General features: G+C 46.0%; 1 protein-coding gene across 1 annotated transcript in view; it reads right to left on the reverse strand.

Annotated features, from left to right (window-relative positions):
• Nucleotides 1-6,227: 6,227 nt before the first annotated feature.
• The window catches only part of ACBD6 (acyl-CoA binding domain containing 6), a 261,573-nt gene continuing 248,503 nt past the window's right edge, over nt 6,228-19,297 (reverse strand). The window contains exon 8 of the mRNA XM_020789738.3: nt 6,228-7,326. Coding sequence (XP_020645397.1) covers nt 7,172-7,326 — 155 coding nt within the window. The 3' untranslated portion in view covers nt 6,228-7,171. The remainder of the gene's footprint in view (nt 7,327-19,297) is intronic.

Raw genomic sequence — 19,297 nt, forward strand, 5'->3', positions numbered from 1 at the left:
CTAGCCTGCAAAGCCAAGAAGAAGCTGAGAGGCATGTGTGCAGCAAGACTCAATCAACAAGTCAGCATGATGACGAATATGTTCTACCCTTTAGCTGGAATGTATTTCTCTGTTCCACCTTTCCTCCAGAGATCAACTAAAAATGGCATATCCCCAGATAAATCAAATTAAGAAGAGCCATGCTAGGATTCACTAGTCTGAGAAGGACAGTGGATTTATAAAAGCTTGAACTGGATGGTGTAGGGCAGTGGTCCCCACCTTTTCCCAACTGCGGACCAGTTTGCGGGGGTGTCACGCTCTCGCAGGGGGCATGTCACTTTCGCAGGGGGCATGTTGCGCTCACAGGGGGCATGGCGCGCTCACAGGCATGCACAGGGCATGCTCGGGGGGCAGGAGATCTGTGTCCTGCTTAGGCTGGGGACTGCTGCTGGGTTGCAGACAGGGGTTGGGGATCCATGGTGTAGGGGCTTAATACATGTTCATACCACACTCACAACATTCCAGTTAGGTGTTCACACAATACAATTGCACATGTGTAGCAATTTTATCCAAGTTATTTGTTCCTGAAACTTTTGTTTACCTATTTTCCACCGCAATCCTTTCAATGGATAAACCAGAATATACAATTGTGTGTCACGAGATAATTTAAAGACTTGCAAATACAAAGGGCTCTTCCACTTTATCACTTTTTATAGACTTTTCTGAAGCACCCCATGAGCAAATCCTACTTCACCACCCCCTCCATAGCTAGCTGTTGTTAGCACCTAAGTCATACTAATGATAAATATCCACCTGCATACAGATGACACTTGCTTTGCACATCCTGGATCAAGCATAAATTATAAGCAGTTTCCCATGAAAAGTGCAATAAAAATATGACACTTTCTGGAGGATTTAAGTATATAATTTCAGCTGAACACAGGTAACATCTTTTGGCTGAAAATACAGTATTCTGATGTAACAGAATCACACTAATTTTTGTGTCCCAGTCTCCAAGGGCATTAAATTAGTTACTGCACATTAGTTTGCACCCATGTCCCTTTTAAATGATTTTTGAATTGGTTAGCTTGAATTTTAATCTGGTTTTGCCATATGCTAGCCTAAATGAAATCTCAAGGTTTCTGGTCAAGACTCAATCTTAAGACTCTGGCCTCTACTTGCAATCCACAGGAGTTCACCATTGCATAAGGAAGGTTTAGGAAGCTACATGGGAAGAAGACTACATAATTCTTCCACTTAGAACACTGCACTTAAAACCTGGGAATAGTACTCAAAAGATACACTCAGTTTAGTGTAAACACATTTTAATGACTTGTTACAGAGCACTATCTAGGGTGGTCCAATATAATCTTTTTTAAAAAAGAAAAGAAAAAGCACACCACTGGGCATGCTGTCTCTACTTTCTTGGGTTTGGCGCACTATATATTTTTTAAAAAATCAAGATTTGCTCATAAAAGCAAAAGTGACATATACTGCAAAAACAGAGATCAATAACATTACATCCAGACTGCCTCCAAAATACAGGCCCCTAAAGCACATGGGTTTCCTGTGAAGGAATAGCTTCCTTCCTTCATATGAACAAGATCACAGACTGTATGCATGGGGGCGGGTAGGGGGCCATACTATGCCCTCACCAGGCATTCTGTGCAATAACTTTGTTAACGGAGAAGAAAGATCATGAACAAAGCATCTTGGACTCTGTAACTATGAAGCTGTTTTGAAACATGACATTCCCATTTTTTCTTTCTCAACATGAAGTCCTTCCCGTACGTTCTGTTCTAAAGCAAAGATTCGTTTTTCAGGAAAGAAAGAAACATATTGCTATGTGTCTCTGGAACACACAGAGAGGACAATATCTTGCAATATACCTTCTATGTGCTGGCATGAGTTGTATATATTTAAAAAGTTCTACTTAAAATAAACACGGAAAGTTACTTAGGATTCAAGTGTCTTTTTATGCCCTGCATTAAAAGTTCAAATATGAGAAAGGATAAGATTTTGGTTATAGGATTCAGATATTTTCTCCAAAGATGTTTTAAATATAGCACACTCCCTACAGAACTGAAGGGAGGGCTAAATTCTGAAGCACATAGGGCTAAATTTTTGAATAGTAAGCAACAGTGTCCTTGAGCCTAAATTGGCTCCTACTACAGTCACAAAGCTGCAGTTGGGAGGCAACAAGGTCTGTGGAAAGAGCAGTGTCAGTCAGTATTAGCACTGGTAAATGAGGCCATGATCTGCTACTCTCTCTGTATCCATCCCTCACATACAGAAGGAAAACAAGTCCAGAATTTACCAGCCCAAACCATTTTTACTTATGTTACAATAAAGAGAAGTCGTCCCTCAAACTGAACTAGTCATATTGTCCACAAGAATTAACTATTGACAAACAGCCAGTTGCTATGTTTAATTTCAACCAAGACTTCCTGATGCTGACTCTACTGTCTGAAGCACCAGGGTGATTAAATCTATCACTCTACGTAGGTGAGCAGAGAACCTTTTTCAGATACCCAAGTGACATAAATATGTGTTTAGAACACATAATACAAAGATAAAACAATCATATAAGTCCAGACCATGCAACCATTTTAAAAGCAGGGGTGGAATTATGCTTGTTTGCATTCTGTGTGTGCATATATACAGATGTGTATGTTCATGTACATATATGAAAGCTTTACGATATAGCAGAATGCTCTATTAGTACTCCTAAATTTCATTAGGGGTGTAAATGTGGAACTCTTACTTGCTTCATCCATCACTTTTTAACATTTTAAATATTTTGACATTTCAGTCTCCTTTTGGGAACTGATACTGTCATTGGATATTAGCTCAGTATTAGCAAATAAGAGGGCACATGTTCCTATGCCTACCCCTACTGAACCACAAATCTGCCAAGGAAACATAAAAAAATACCTGCAGAATGTTTTGTTGTTCTTGAAAAAGGCCTGAAAATGTGTATCTATCAGGACACCATCTAAAGAAATAATGTGAGCAAGTTCATTATTCACAGAAAAGGTTGTTTTCATTTTGCATACCAAATACATTACACAAGGTTGTTTAAGTCTTGTGGATCTGCCTTGTATGCATGCCAGAGCAATTTCCATCAATCAGAGTCTGCATCACTAAAACTAAAGGCAGAGCTGAGTGGTTGATGCATGTACACTTATGATAAAACAAGAGTACCTATCTCGCATACAAATGCAAAACTAGGTGATACCTTTATTAGATCCCTGAACAAATCAAGGAAATAGCTAGCTTGCGATAATTCATTTTCTCATGGCTGTGCATCAAGATCTTATGGATAGTTCAGAAAAATTATATATTAGAGTCCTAAAGTTTCTGCGCCAGCTGTTTGCTTGATTTTTCAATAACTGTGTGCCATTAAGTCGATTCTGACTTACGGTGACCCATTCCAGGGTTCCCCCCCCCCCAGGCAGAGAATACATAGAGGTGTATTCCCTTCTTCTGGATGCATCCTGGGACTGTGCAGCTTGCCTATGACTAAGGTTGACTAGGAGGAACAGTGGGGAATCGGACTCCCAACCTCTGCATCTGCAACTAGATACCTAAAATGCTGAGCTGCTTCATTTTTTTAAAATGGGCTAATAAAGGTATCACCTACTCTTACATCTGTATTGTTTTGGAGACTTCACAGCCTTTTTCTATTATTTTTTTCTGAATTGTCTCACATATCTATCTCCCTCCAATGGAAGATGATACTATTTTGGTCGCAACACTCTTATCAAAAAGGATGACGTGTCAGCACGCCTTCCCCAAGGGCAATCTTAGCATCTCCAGTCACAGAGACACACTTGCTGATTTCTGTAAGACATCCTGTGGGGTAAGCCAAGGAAGAGGACCAGGTTTCTTTTTTGAAGAATTCCTATACCACCCTTCAAAGCTTACATTTTATGCATCCAGAGCCAAGGAGAAACCCATGGGCTTTCCATGTACTCCATGCTGGCTTTATATATTTTAATCATTTTAACATTTAATGCTTCTCAATTAAAGTGATTTCATGGCGTAGATGCCAAGCTTAGTTGGAATACACATTAACCATTTTCAGTATCAGTAGTTAGAGGCACCAGAGGATTTAAACAGCAATCCAAAGAGCTGCTGGGGAAAAGGTTTGGCTGAATAAAGCAGATTATAAACAATAATATATGCCTTCTCGTTTTTTGTTTGTTTGTATGGGTTTTTTTTTTTTTTTTGGAGGGGCTCCAACCTTGCTAACAGTCCTAAAGTGCTATAAACATATCCAGGCTGCAGCTCTGTAAATGCATTTTGTGAAAGCTGTGGGTGTGGGCACTGTTGCCTGCCACTTAGCAACTCGGCACACATGAAGCATGTGTTATTCTGAGAGAGCTTTTTAGTATACAAGATGTCCATCAGAGAGAACCTCCCTTCAAAATATTAAAATGCCAGAAAAGAGTAACCTTCAGCACAAAAGAATAAATAAATCTTGGCTTCCGGGCAAGGTGGCCGCTTCATGCCAAGGAAACACAGAAAGGTGACCGCTCTGTTCTTTAACTTTTGCCAATCTCTTCAAAGCACAAATCCAATCAGACTGGTGCCTGATTTTAAGAATATAGTACATACACACAGTTACACATACGCATGGGGGGGGGAGAAGAGAAGCTGCTAGCCATGCAGCAACAATCATAACGTATTAATGCCCTCCTCAAATTACTATCTACCAAAATGCAACCAAACACCATGTCTTAGCAGTATCATGATTGTAGGAAACATATTTTCATGTACAGTGGTGCCCCGCACAGCGAGGTTAATCCGTTCCAGATTAACCTTCGCTGTGGGAAACATCGCACTACGGAACAGAAAAAGGCATTGGAACACATTAAACAGCGTTTAATGCGTTCCAATGCCATAAAATACTTACCGTTGTGCGATGTTTCCCAGGGGCCGGCAGCCATTTTCGCGCCCTCCCCTCGCACAACGAGGGCGCCAAAATGGCTGCCATCAGCTGTCCGGCGGGTCAAAAATGGCCGCTGGAACAGCCGAAAGGGCCCGGGGTGCAGCGTTTTTGCGCCCTTGGTAAGCAACGGGAGCACGCGAAAACGCTGCTGGAAGCCCCGAAATGGTTGCGCGCAGCCATTTCGGGGCTTCCGCAGCGTTTTCGCGCGCTCCCCTTGCTTACCAAGGGCGCGAAAACGCTGCACCCCGGCCCCTTTCGGCTGTTCCGGCGGCCATTTTGAAGCCGCGGAACAGCTGATCGGCAGGTCGCAAAGCGAAGGTCGGTAAGCGAGCAGCTTACCGACCTTCGTTCTGCGATTTCCCGCCTATACGGGCACCGTTTTGCGATCGCATTTGCGATCGCTAAAACGGCCTCGTAGAGCGAATTCATCGCTCTACGAGGCGCCCGTTGTGCGAGGCACCACTGTACATGGGATGATAAATAGCCCAAACTGTTTGTTTGTTTGTGTGTGTATGAGGAAATGAACAGGAAATCTGATTCCCTCATTTCAGAGGTTGCCTGCCTTATATGCTCACTGCAATGCAGATATTTTTTAGTCAATCCTAATGTTCTCGAAAAGGAGAGACAAATGTGCAAATGCACAGATCATTCAAGAATGTGTGAGGGGCAGCAGGAAATCCCTGGCAACCCACACCAAAAATTGGCTTACTTGATTATATCTGACCAGGAAGTAACATATAAAGATGGCAAGGAATCTGGTGAGGAGACACAAAGACAGTACAGCTTCCTCACCACAGAACTACCATGAAGGCCAAAGGAAGAATTAACTCAGATGTCTACTACTGCATGCCTCTCATCTTGTCTAACAGCAGCATTTGCCATATTTCAGGCCATGAAAATAACTTCTGGTGGCACCCATACCTGCAGTTAAATGTCCAGTTAGTATTTTCAGTGCAGACATTCAAGTAATGAGGAGTATAAATGATGTGTGTAACTGGAAAAATCTTCAAACTAATGACAATCCAAAGCATTATAAACGCTAAGCTGCAGTCAATAATACTTTTCCCTACCATTTGCTGGATTCTTAGCCATTTGTGTTCCTTTTCTTCCTTCCTCTGAAAGATACTTTAATCTCTAAAAGATTTTTAACAGCTTAGTTTCAGAAAAAGAAGTGGTCAACTAGTGAAACCTTCCAAAGTAGTATTTCACAGTGTTCAACACAAAATCACGGTGCTGTTCATACAGCTAGTTCAATTCCACACTATTCAAGGGAAAGGAATGATTCAGAAACAACTTTGATATCTTTTATCGTGCAGTACTTTATATTTTATATAGACAGAGGGATGCACACAATAGAGGCGCCAGCTAATACAGTAACAGCTCAGCCTTCCTGTTTTCCCATTTTATCTGCAGAAGTCAGGCAAAACCCCTCTATTTTGTTACCTTACAGCAGTGGTTCTCAGCTTTGAGTAACCCTGGTGTTCTTGGACTGCAATTCCCAGAAACCTCAGCCAGAATAGCTGTTGGTAAAAGCTTCTGAGAGTTGTAGTCCAAGAACACCCGGGTTGCCCAAGACTGGGAACCACTGTCTTAGAGAAAGGAACTGCTTCCCTTTTGTACTTCAGGGAAGTAACAATATTGACAAAGCACTTGCTTTCAGTAGTATTGTTTGCTAGATAAAGCTTTGAAAAGTGGGTCCTTCCCATATTCCTGCCCAAAATTTTTCTTCTTAGTCAGCTATATTTTGCAAAAGAGCAACCCAATACTATGCGTGTTCACTTGGGAAAAAACATACAGGATCAGAACATGGGCTGCTCCTTTATGTCATTGCCAGAGCCATGGTAAAGCTTCACTGGCAAAATGAGTTTCATGCAGTAGCAAGGTCGACATGAAACGTGTCGTACTAAACTCAGCACAATCCACAAACCATATTTTATGGGCCACTAGAAGCTCTGTAAATCCATTCAGGTTCATCTTGGGGCATCAAAATGGGGCTGTCAAGCACATCGCAAGTTACAACTGATGGATGGGGTTGTGTTCCACCTTGTAGGTCACAGCAGGACTGAGCCGAGAAGTGCGTACTCCACTGCATTATTTTCTGGTCCCAGAAATATATATTCACAATAAACCCTGTCACAGAAGTGGTTCCATATCAAACAGGCAGTAAGATGAGTTACTGCCATCTTTGTTCCTTTTGGAATCCTTCAGCTGGGATATCTGGACTTCCTTGGTCTTCGGTTAAGTTTTGCCAGCGGTGTGCTTCTGCAGCATGGCAGTGATTACTCTACAGTCTGTCACCTCCTCAGGCAAGTACCCTTCTGTGTCTCGAAGAGTAGAGTCAGCTCCGAATTTCAATAACAGTTCCACAATATCAGAAAATTCACAAGTAGAGGCTAGAGGGGAAAACGGCAGAATGAACATAGGTTACAATCAAGTGCTTGCATAGTGTCGAATGATTAAAATGTTTCACAGATACAGGAGCAGTTGGTTTGAAAACCAAACAGGACAAGAGAGATAAGAGAGAATTCTATTCAAGATGGATATTCCATCATCAACATGCTGAGAACCATCATTTCCATTTCTTTCAATGTATTGCAACTCAGAACTCTGCCATGACTAAATAAAAACTGGTTAATTGGATCTTGATTTATTACTAGAAGGGAAAATAATCAAAAGTCTACCTCTTGGAACAAGAGAAAAGCCAACTAGCAGAGACCAGTTTTGGAAAACACTTTTGCACCGGGGCAATTAACTATAGGTGCTACTGTAAAATTACTTCAGACATGCCCAGGAAAGCAGAATGAGCTGAAAGGAAACAGCAGGCGGATGGAATTGCAAGGTATTAAATTTAAATCATAACCTTTCAGGCAAAACACGAGACCTGTAACCTTGACTTTGGCATTTTCTGATGGAATTATTTTACCAGACGATTAACACTTTTTTTTAAAGGTTCACTCTTAGACAAATTGCGAGGAAGACATTTCAGGATGTGAAAATATTTCTAAAGAGAGGAAGAATGTGCTATCCTTCATCAGTTGTCATCCATATCTATGTTAAATTAAAACAGCAGCAGATGTGAAGCAAAACCTCTGAATCATTGCTGCTGTTACCACTATCTTACTGAAGCGACCTCAAGGAAAGTGACTCAAAAAACTAACACAACTGGAACAGCACCAAACCACCCTCCACTCCATGGATGCGGATCCCCTGGACGACAACTGAAATCGAGTAAAGATTTTTGCACATATCTTAAACTCTGACCACTTCTGGTCAAAAACAGTATGGTTGTCTTGATATTTAAATTGGGTTTTGATTTTGTCTATATTTCACATGCATCCATGATTTTGAATTGTGCCACACTCTGATACGAATAAAGAAAGAAGCAGGCAATCTTAACCTACAGAATAGCTTTTTTTTGGTCTTTATGAGTGATCTAGTCACTCATAAAGATTTATTAAACTGGCCTGATTTTAGAACTTTAAGGAACATAAAATCTGCCATTAGCAGTGTTAAACAGGTCAATATGATGCACCTAATAATCTTCCATCATATAATTAAGTTCCCTTAATTTACAGAGGATATGAGACAAATGAAGCAGAAGGAAATCACTTGCACCAAAGTCTCCTAATTGCAGGTTAGATAATCTAGATTGCAATAGAAGAGTTGTGAAGAAATCTCTGGTTTTGAATGTGATTGTTCCTGTAAAGCAGCAGCCTACAATTCTACTTGAGGTGATGAATGGGCTGATCAACCCTGGAGGAACATGGCGTTCATCATCACCAATCACATTCTCACATATTAATACAAAAATGAATTTAGAAATCATATTATTTGTCAGCATTTATCTTTTGTTGGAGACTGATGGTAGGTGAACAGATGTGAAAATCAGTGAAGAAAACAGTAATAATAATAGAAATAAGGCACAATAGAATGGAAAGTACCGTATTTTTCGCTCCATAAGACGCACCTCTCCATAATACGCACCAAATTTTTAGGAGAAGAAAACAGGAAAAAATAATCTGTTTTCTTCTCCTAAAAATTGGTGAGCCTTATGGAGAGGTCCATCTTATGGAACACACCCTAGGACCCTTTGGAGGTTCACCCTGCCCCCCCGGGGGTCAGAGGGGGCAAAATCACCACCTTCTGGGACTCTTCTGAAGCCTTCCAAGCCTCAAAAGAGTCCCAGAAGGTGGCGATTTCGCCCGCTCTGGCCCAGCGGGGGGGAAGGGTGAGCCTCCAAAGGGTCCTAGGGTGTGTTCCAGGACCCTTTAGAGACTCACCCTGCCCCCCCAGGGTCAGAGGGGGCAAAATCGTGAGCTTCTGGGACTCTTCTGAGGCTTCCCAAGCCCCAAGACTCCCAGAAACTGGTGATTTCGCTGGAGCTGGATCCGTGCAGGGGTGGGGGGGAGTGTGGCAAGGGTCCTGGAAGGCTCCCTTGGACCATTGCAAGGCTCCCCCCACCCCCACATGGGGCAGGGGTGTGTGGAATCGGCAGCTTCTAGGACCTTTTCTGAGGCTTAAAAGACTCAGAAAAGGTCCTAGAAGCTGGCGATTTCACCCATGCTGGACCCATGGGGGTGGGGTGGGGGGAGACTCGCAAGGGTCCTGGAAGGCTCCCCCACCCCCACCACGGGGCCAGCGGGGGCAAAATCGCCAGCTTCTAGGACCTTTTCTGAGGCTTAAAAGACTCAGAAAAGGTCCTAGAAGCTGGCGATTTCACCCATGTTGGACCCATGGGGGGTGGGGGGAACCTCGCAAGGGTCCTGGAAGGCTCCCCCACCCCCACCACAGGGCCAGCGGGGGCAAAATCGCCAGCTTCTAGGACCTTTTCTGAGGCTTAAAAGACTCAGAAAAGGTCCTAGAAGCTGCCGATTTCACCCATGCTGGACCCGTGGGGGGTGGGGGGAGCCTCGCAAGGGTCCTGGAAGGCTCCCCCACCCCCACCACGGGGCCGGGGGGGGCAAAATTGCCAGCTTCTACGACCTTTTCTGAGGCTTAAAAGGCTCAGAAAAGGTCCTAGAAGCTGGCGATTTCGCCCATGCTGGACCCGTGGGGGGGTTGGGGGAGCCACGCAAGGGTCCTGGAAGGCTCCCTCGGACCCTTGCAAGGCTCCCCCCACCCCCCCACGGGGCGGGGGTGTGTGAAATCGCCAGCTTCTAGGACCTTTTCTGAGGCTTAAAAGGCTCAGAAAAGGTCCTAGAAGCTGGCAATTTCGCCCATGCTGGACCCGTGGGAGGGTGGGGGGAGCCACACAAGGGTCCTGGAAGGCTCCCTCGGACCCTTGCAAGGCTTCCCCCCACCCCTCCATGGGGCCAGCGGGGGCAAAAACGCCAGTTTCTGGGAGTCTTTTGAGGCTTGACAAGCCTCAAAAGACTCGTAGAAACTGGCGATTTTGCTGGCGCTGGATCTGTGCAGGGGTGGGAGGAGTGTCGCAAGGGTCCGAGTGAGCCTTCAAGGACCCTTGCGACGCTCCCCCACCTGGAAGCTGGCGATTTCACCCGCGCTGGCTCTGTGGGGGGTGGGGGGAGCGTTGCAAGGGTCCTGGAAGGCTCACCCAGACCCTTGTGACGCTCCCCCCCACGGGGCCAGCAGGGACGAAATTGCTGCCTTTGCTCCATAAGATGCACAGACTTTCCCACCCACATTTTGGGGGGGGGGGAAGTGCATCTTATGGAGCAAAAAATACGGTAGCTGAAATGGTTTGGAGTTTAGGAAAATTTAGTTAAGTAAGTATGCCACATAAACTCCAGATTTTCTGATATTCAGATTGCTGTTTTTGGATCCTTCTGTTTCCAGCTGGCACATGACCAATGTGATTTAAGAAAAGGCAACTGAAAATACTGAGGGACTAGCACTCTTTTGTCTATAGAGATGGAGAAAGACAGCAGTCCTATGTTCTCTAAGATGAAACCTGACATCACCACACCTCAAACTGATTCTTTATGTTTGCAGTATCTAGATTTCAGATTTTACAGCTTCACTATCCATTCAAAATTATTTCTGGACTTTTTGTTTTAACTTTCTCCACAAGCTGTTGGAGCCCAGCCTGATGAAGAGTCCTGTAAATCAAATTCTGGACCTGCAGTTCTAATAAAGGCATTAACCAAACCTGACTGTGGATATTGCTTATGGACTGCACAACTCTGTTCAATTTTGGTTCAATTTAAGAGAGTTTGTAGAAGGAATGTTTCTCTTCCCTTGTCGTCTTCTTGCTAAATGGCTTTTCAAGCCATATAACACACATGAGCAGGACCCCACTCCCCAGGTATTTTAGGTTGCAAACGGAGAGAAGGATATGAGAAATGTATCTTCCATGAATTTCTTTGAGCCACAAGTAGCTCAGAGAATCACTAGGCTAAGTTGGACCCTCTTGCATCCATTTCTTTATAGTATCTTAGGATCAAAGACACTGTACAGTGGTGCCACGCAAGACAAATGCCTTGCGGGACAAAAAACTCACAAGATGAATGGGTCTTGCGATATTTTTCGTCTTGCGAGGTGGGTTTCCCATAGGAATGCATTGAAATTTAATTAATGCATTCCTATGGGGAAAAAAGTCAGAAACCAAAAAAAAGTCAGAAAAAGTCACTTACCAGGTACAGTAGACAGAGCCCCGCTCCTCACAGTGCCTTGGTAGCCCCAGAATAGCCAGACTCTGTGTGAGCAGAGCGCAGAACAGCTGAGAGTCGGCAACCAGCAGAGAGGCGGCAGCCATTTTGAGAGGCGACTACATGGCTACTACCTCTCAAAATGGCTGCCAACTCTCAGCAGTTCGGCGCTCTGCTCACAGAGAGTCTGGCTGTTCTGGGGCTACCAAGGCACTGTGAGGAGCGGGGCTTGGTTTACTGTACCTGGCAAGTGACTTTTTTCTGACCATTTTTGCTTTCTGACTTTTTTCCCCACAGGAATGCATTAATTACATTTCAATGCACTCCTATGGGAAACCGCGCTTCACAAGACAAAATTTTCGCTAGACAGCATTAACCGTGGAATGGATTAATTTTCTCTTGTGAGACACAACTATAAATACCTCCATACAATCACTCCCCTCCTAGTATAACTGAAGTGGTACAGGATAGTATAGTATAGCAGAAATCTCATGACAGTATATGAATTGCCACTGACTTGCTATTTTAGGGAAACTTAAGTATCAGAACATTAATGATCCTCCACCCCTGAAATTTAAATTCAACCACAATGTTCAGGTAGAGGTGATTATTATGACTTTATTTACACCATTCTTAAAATAGCACCGTAGCAAGTATATTGCTAAAGAAGCTTCTACTAGCCAAAGAGATGAGACAAGGAAATATTATAGACCAGAACTTGCCTTACTGGTCACTCACAATACTAGTAAAGCTATATAATATGAAAATCGTCTCACTCTATAGTTTTGTTAAGGCATTAAAGTCCTATTGTCCTTCTTTAAGATTTAAAAAAGGTTAGTTTAGGCATCCTTCAGTCTCGAAAGATTATGGTAATGTGACTTGGAACAGCATCTAGTGTGGCTGAGAAGGCCAATTCGAGAGTGACAATTACTTCCACACTGAAGACAAATACAATCTGTCCCCTGTCCAGCTCCCTGATTTGGCTGCTTTTGTGACTGCCTCTTTGCCTCCGCCTGCTGGACAAGGGTCTCTTCAAATTGGGAGAGGCCATGATGCAATGCCTGCCGCCAGGCTGAATGCTCAGATGTCAGGGTTTCCCATCTGCTGAGGTTCATTCCTAAGACCTTCAGATCCTGCTTGCAGATGTGCTTGTATCGCAGCTGTGGCCTCTCTCTGGGGAGATTTCCCTGCACTAATTCTCCGTACAGGAGATCTTTTGGAATTCAACCATCAGTCATTCTCACGACATGCCCAAGCCAATGTCGGCGTCAGTGTTTCAGCGATGTATACATGCTAAAATTCCAGCTCGTTCTAGGACTACTCTATTTGGAACTTTGTCCTGCCAGCTGATACCAAAAATGCTTCAAAGGCAACGCATATGGAAGGTGTTCAGCTTCCTCTCCTGCCATGCACAAAGGACTCACTGCAGTACAGGAGTGTGCTCAGGACACAGGCTCTACAGACATGGATCTTGGTATATGTCATCAGCTTCTTATTGAGCCATACTCTCTTTGGGAGTCTAGAGCAGGGGTCATCAACCCCCGGTCCGCGGCCCAGTGCCGGTCCCCGGGCTTACCGGAACTGGGCTGCAGAGACAAGTCTCTGCCCCCCACCTCCCCCGCGGGGTGTGTCGAACTGGCTGAGGGGTGTGTTTCCATCCTAATGGGTCCCCCCAGCGGTCTTTCGCTGCAGGGAAGCTGTTGTGGGCAGCCTGCCCAGGAAGCGCCAACAGCTGGTCACTGTGCTCGGCGCCACCCCACCCAGGGCGAGCAGCCGATCCTGCTGCTTCCTGCCTGGCTGCGGCCGCCTCTTCCTGGGTGGGAAAGGTGGGCTGGGCTGGGCTGCAAGGGGTGCTGCTCCTCCTCTGTGGAAGAGGATCCAGGAGGGCGGCTTCCCCTCTGCTGCTGCCCCCGTGTGGGGCTCGCCTTCTGGAGCCTCCATCGGAGCCTCGCTCCTGCCCTTGCAGCAGTGGCTCCATTGCTCCTGGCTGCCCTGCCCGGGAGCCCTCGCCTCCTCCTTCTCCGGCAGGGGAAACATCCCCTGCCACCAGAGCCTGGCTTGCCTCGCCGATTGAAAGTGCTCAGCAGGGAGGGAGGGGGACTCGCTGGCCTTAGCTCCAAGACGCAGCCTGGGCGGCCCCCTCCCTCCCTGCTGAGCACTTTCAATCGGCGAGGCAAGTGGAGCTCCCGTGGCAGGGGTTATTTCCCCTGCCAGAGAAGGAGGCGAGGGCTCCCGGGCAGGGCCGCCATGAGCGACGGAGCCAGCGCTGCAAGGGCGGGAGCGAGGTCCGGTTGGAAAGAACAGGTCTGTCGGTGAGGGAAGTGGGGCCTCATTTCCACCCTTGCAGTGCTGACTCCGTCGCTCATGGAGGCCCTGCCTGGCAGCCCTCGCCTCCTCTTTCTCTGGAAGCAGAAGCATCTCCCACTGCCAGAGCCCCGCTTGCCTCGCCGATGGTGTGCAGCTGCCCAGGCTGGGTCTTGAAGCTAAGGCCGGCAAGTCCCCCTCCCTCCCTGCTGAGCACCTTCCATCGGCTGCCCACCTTCCCTTGCTCTCTGTCCCTCTTCTTCACTTAGCTGGGAAAGAGAAGAGCAGAGGAGCCGGCTGGAGAGGACAGCGGGCTGCCGCTGCCGCCATCCTTGCTGCTCTTCTCTTTCCCGGCTAAGTGAAGAAGAGGGACAGAGAGCAAGGGAGGGTGGGCAGCCCTGGGCAAGGCTGGCCCCAGCTGAGGGTTGCCTTTGCCTGGAGATGGGGGGATGGCGGTCAATCCTCACCCAGGGCTGCCCACCTGCCTGGCTGCACTCACCATTCAGCAAGGACTCATCGCGCTGCATGAGAGGGCATGGAGGTGGCTGGGAAGCCATTTCCTCCAGTGCAGCAGGACTGCCCAGACAGCCTCCTTGTCCCGCTTTCTCAGCCTTTCCTGCTTCTTGCCGGTGCACCCTCCGCCCTCCTCCCTGTCTCCTGGTCTCAGTTCCCTCAGTCCCCACCGGCTGCACATTGTCCCGCCAAAACCGCCACCCTGAGGGAGAGAGCTTGCGCCACCTCTTCCCCTCAGGGCAGTCGCTTTGTCCTCGTCTGCCCTATCAGGGCTCAATCTCTCTCTCTTTGGCCGTGTTTGTGGGTGGGGGGAAGAGAAGGAAAGGGTCTCTCCTACGATTAGTGGGAGTTTGGAGAAAGCACCTCAAACTTGCGCGGGGCGCAAGCCTGGAATGCCTGGGCTTTCTTTCCACATTTCCAAAACCGAAGTCCTGGTCGGGGGGGCGGTGGAAAGAGAAGGTCCAGGTCCCTTTCTCGTGGCAAGGAAGGAGAGCCCCTGTCTCGGAAACAGATCTGATTTTTTCGCCAGACGGGGAAGCTTGCCGTGTGAGGATTGGGGTGGCTAGCTGGGGTAGTTTGGTCTTCACAAAAGTTACTGCCTTGGAAACGCGCCTTGTCCAGGATCAGAGGCGCAGCTGCACGGACTTTCCTTGGGCATTGGCAAAAGCCGGTGAAGCCTAAATGCATACATAGGAAGCCTTCAGGGGGTGGCTGCGTATTTTCAAGGCGCGGAAGGCGGACAGGGTGGGTGCTGGCTGAGCTCTTCCCTCTCAAACCCTTTTCCTGTTCACCATCCCCTCCCGGAAAGCTCCTTTTCTCCAGGGAGAGGCGGGAAGGAAGGATATTACAGCCTCCGCCCCCCACCTCCACCAACACCCTCAAAAAGCCAGTCTAAATGTGCGTCCATCAGGAACTACATGTTTACAGTGCAGTCGTACCAGGGGAAGGCTACTATTTCCACCACCCCCGCGGACGGACCCAGCAGCTGGAGACAGAGCCTAGTGGGGAGGCCATTTGAATTTCCCGGGCTCTTATGTTCCGCCACTGGGCCCATCAATGCTGCTCACTTTCCAGGCGGTGGTGGAAGTGTGGGAGGCCTGCCGGAGGCCTCCCAGCAGCAGCTATGGAAGTCCACGAGGTTGAGGCGGCTTTGGACTGGTAAAATGCTGCTTTTTCCTTTTTAAAAACTCTTCTGGGTGGGGTTTGGACTGGGGGTTATTTTTCTGTGCTTTTTTTGTTTTTGGATTTGTGGTGTTTTTTTCCTCAGTCCCAGCATGGGACTTGCTCTGTTTATTTTAATTTTATTTATTTTGTGTATTTTTTTTTTGAAATGTTGGAATGGATTAATCCTGTTCCCATGCATTTCAATGGGAAATGGTGCTTAATGCATAACATACTACAGTACTGCATAACAAGTACCCCCACGCATGGACGCCCCCATTCACAGATCCTGGTGGCGGCAGCCCACCACTCCCCCCACCCTACCGGTCCTTGGAAGAATGGTCTTCAAGAAAACCGGTCCTTAGTATTGAAAAGGTTGGTCTAGAGAACATGGTAGCTGCTTTGCCAATGCGTTTATCCAGCTCAACATCTAGGGAGATAGTGTCAGATCATTGAGCCAAGCTACACAAAGTCACAAACAACCTCCAATTATTGCGTGGAGATTGGTAATACTGTAGAAGGAGGTGAGTCCATGCTCTGGCCCATGACTTGTGTTTTCTTCAGGCTGATTGTTAGTCCAAAGTCTTGGCAAAACGATTCATGAGTTGTTGGAGGTCTTCAGCAAAGTGGGCAACAATGGCTGCATCATCGGTGAAGAGGAAGCCTCGCATGCATTACCCCTGGACTTTGGTCCTCGCTCTCAATCTAGAGAGATTAAACAGCTTTCTGTCTGATCTGGTCCGGAGATAGAAACCTGTTGCAGTTCCAAAGGTGTGCTCCAGCATGACAGCAAAAAAAGATCCCAAACAGGGTTTGTGCAAGGACATAGCCCTGTTTCACTCTGCTTTGGATGTCAAAGGGATCTGATGTTGAGCCATCAAAAACTACAGTGCCTTTCATTCCCTCATGAAAGGACCTGATGATGTTAATAAGATGAGGTGGACATCCAATCTTGGGAAGTATTTTAAAAAGGCCATCCCTGCAAATCTAATCAAAGGCCTTTGTGAGATCTATGAAGGCCACAAAGACTGGATGTTGTTGTTCCCTGCATTTCTCCTGCAACTGTCTGAGGGAGAATACCATGTCAGTGGTGGATCTATTAGCTTGAAATCCACACTGTGATTCTGGATAGACTCTGTATGCAAGCACCTGGAGCCTCTTCAGCACTACACGGGCAAGCAGCTTCCCTACAACACTGAGAAGAGAGATGCCATGGTAGTTATTACAGTCACCCCTGTCTCCTTTGTTCTTGTACAATGTGATGATGTTTGCATCCTTCATGTCCTGTGGTACTCCACCTTCCCTCCAGCAAAGACAAAAGATTTCATACAGTTTGGTGGTGATGATCTCTTTACAGCACTTCAACAGGGACGTTATCCTTTTCAGGTGCCTTGCCAGAGGCGAGGGAATACAAGGCTGCTTTTATTTCTGCTAAGGTTGGTTCACTGTCCAACTCTTCCAAGACAGGCAGGCACTCAATGTTATTTAATGCTTCTTTGGTTACTACATTCTCTCTGGAATATAGCTCAGAGTACTGCTGCACCCAGCGGTCTATCTGCTGTGCTCGATCCTAGATGATGACGCCTGTAGCAGACTTCAAGGGAGCAGGTTTCTTCTGTATTGGACCTAAAGCCTGTTTGATATCATTATACATTCCCTTGACATTGCCTGTGTCCGCTGCTATCTGTATCTGAGCACAGAGCTGAAGCCAATAATCGTTGGATCATCTCCTGGCAGCCTGTTGGACTTGGCTACGAGCAGCTCGAACAGCTTGCAAGCTGTACACATTAGGACAGGCTTTGTATGCTGCTACAGCTCTCCTCTTATCCTCAATGGCTGGCATCAACTCCTCCAAATGGGCTTTGAACCAGTCGGCCGTCTTTTTGGTCTTCTTGCCAAATGTGGACAAGGTGGTGTTATACACAGCGTTCTTGAAATGTTCCCATCGTTCAGGTGCATTTGCCTCAGCTGGGCCTGGAAGGGTTTCCTTAAGTGCTTGGGCAAATTCCTCCACTTTTCTTTGATCGCGAGTCTTGCTGATGTCAATACAGTACTTGGTCTTCCTTCCTTTTTATGTGATACAATCTCTTTGTTCGCAGTTTTACTCTACTACACACCAGGGAGTGATCAGTATCACAATCTGCACTCTGATAACTACGTGTGATTATAATACTAGGAAGGCTAGAATGTCTAGTAAGGATCAAATCGAGCTGATGCCAATGCTTTGATCTTGGATGTCTCCAGGAAACTGTGTTTAAGCTTCGTATTAAAGAAAGTGTTGCTGACACAAAGACCATAATAACAGCAAAACTCCAGCAAGCATTGGCCATTTTCGTTCATCTTTCCAATGCCAAAATGGTCTAGACAAGTGGGCCAAGAATTGTGATCAGCACCAATTCTAGCCTTAAAGAAGGTAATATGCCTTTAAAGCATTTGTTGGGAATTACTAATGAAACATATCAGGTTGTTGTACTCCATTTGGCTTCATACTTCAAACACACACAAACACACACACTAATTTCACTAAAAGAGAACCCCTTTCAGTTATACTGGGTAAGAATCCTTTGCATAATTTTAGAAAGATAAGCTTTGGTTAGTTATGTGCTGTCAAGCTAGAATTGACTTAAAACAACCCCAACAGAGTTTTCAAGGTAAGTGAGATATTTAAGGACTGGTTTTAAAGACTGGTTTTCCATTCACTCAGTGAGCTTTCACAGTCAAGGGTGGATTTGAATCCCAATCTCTGTTTAGTACACTACACTGGATGCAAGAGAAGTTGACAGTTGCAAAAAACATGGGGGTCAAGTTTTCCTCCCTGGCTCCAGTTCCCCAAATGAAAGACAGGTCACTAACTTATATCTTAGTGGGGTCACAAGATCAAACAGGAAGCAGGCTGGGTTTGTCTCCAGAAGCCCTCACTCCTTGTAACCATTTAACAGGCACCTAGAAGCACACCTTCTCCTGAGCTGTTCCCACACTGCAGAATGCATTCCTCTTGGAGTTATGACTATTACTCATTCTCTTTGCTTTTGTGAAAACATTTTTGTTGTTGCTTAGTCATTAAGTTGTGACCCCATGGGCCAGAGCATGCCAGGCCCTCCTGTCTTCCACTGCCTCCCAGAGTTGGGTCAAATTCATGTTGGTAGCTTCGATGACACTGTCCAACCATCTCATCCTCTGTCGTCCCCTTCTCCTCTTGCCTTCACACTTTCCCAACATGGGGTCTTTTCCAGGTAGTCTTCTCTTCTCATGCGATGGCCAAAGTATTGGAGCCTCAGCTTCAGGATCTGTCTTTCCAGTGAGCACTCAGGGTTGATTTCCTTCAGAATGGATAGGTTTGTTCTCTTTGCAGTCCAGGGGACTCTCAAGAGTCGCCTCCAGATATGTGAAAACATATCTCTTCAAATTAGCCTTAAAACTGTTTTTAGATCATTATTTCAATTGCTTTGATTATTTTGATGGTTTTAATGGTTTCACCGTTAAGATTTCTTTGGTTTTTAATTTATTTTGTTATGTCTGCCACCATGACCAATATTTTTTAACAGAAATAAACTGATAATAATGAGTGTTGGAAAGCATGGTGCAATCCCTTGTCTTCAGCTTATTTTCTTTTCTGGCAAACAGGGAGGGAAGGAGACACAGTGTGATCTAATACAACTCTTGTATAGCAGTCTCCATGTGCTCTGATGACTGAATCAAAAGAAAGTGATGTCTCGACTTACTAATGTCTCAGCTTACGACCATTTTGAGTTATGACCAGCTCCGGCCACAAAATTTT

Source organism: Pogona vitticeps, chromosome 4 (assembly GCF_051106095.1).
Source record: "Pogona vitticeps strain Pit_001003342236 chromosome 4, PviZW2.1, whole genome shotgun sequence".
Taxonomy (NCBI): Eukaryota; Metazoa; Chordata; class Lepidosauria; order Squamata; family Agamidae; genus Pogona; species Pogona vitticeps.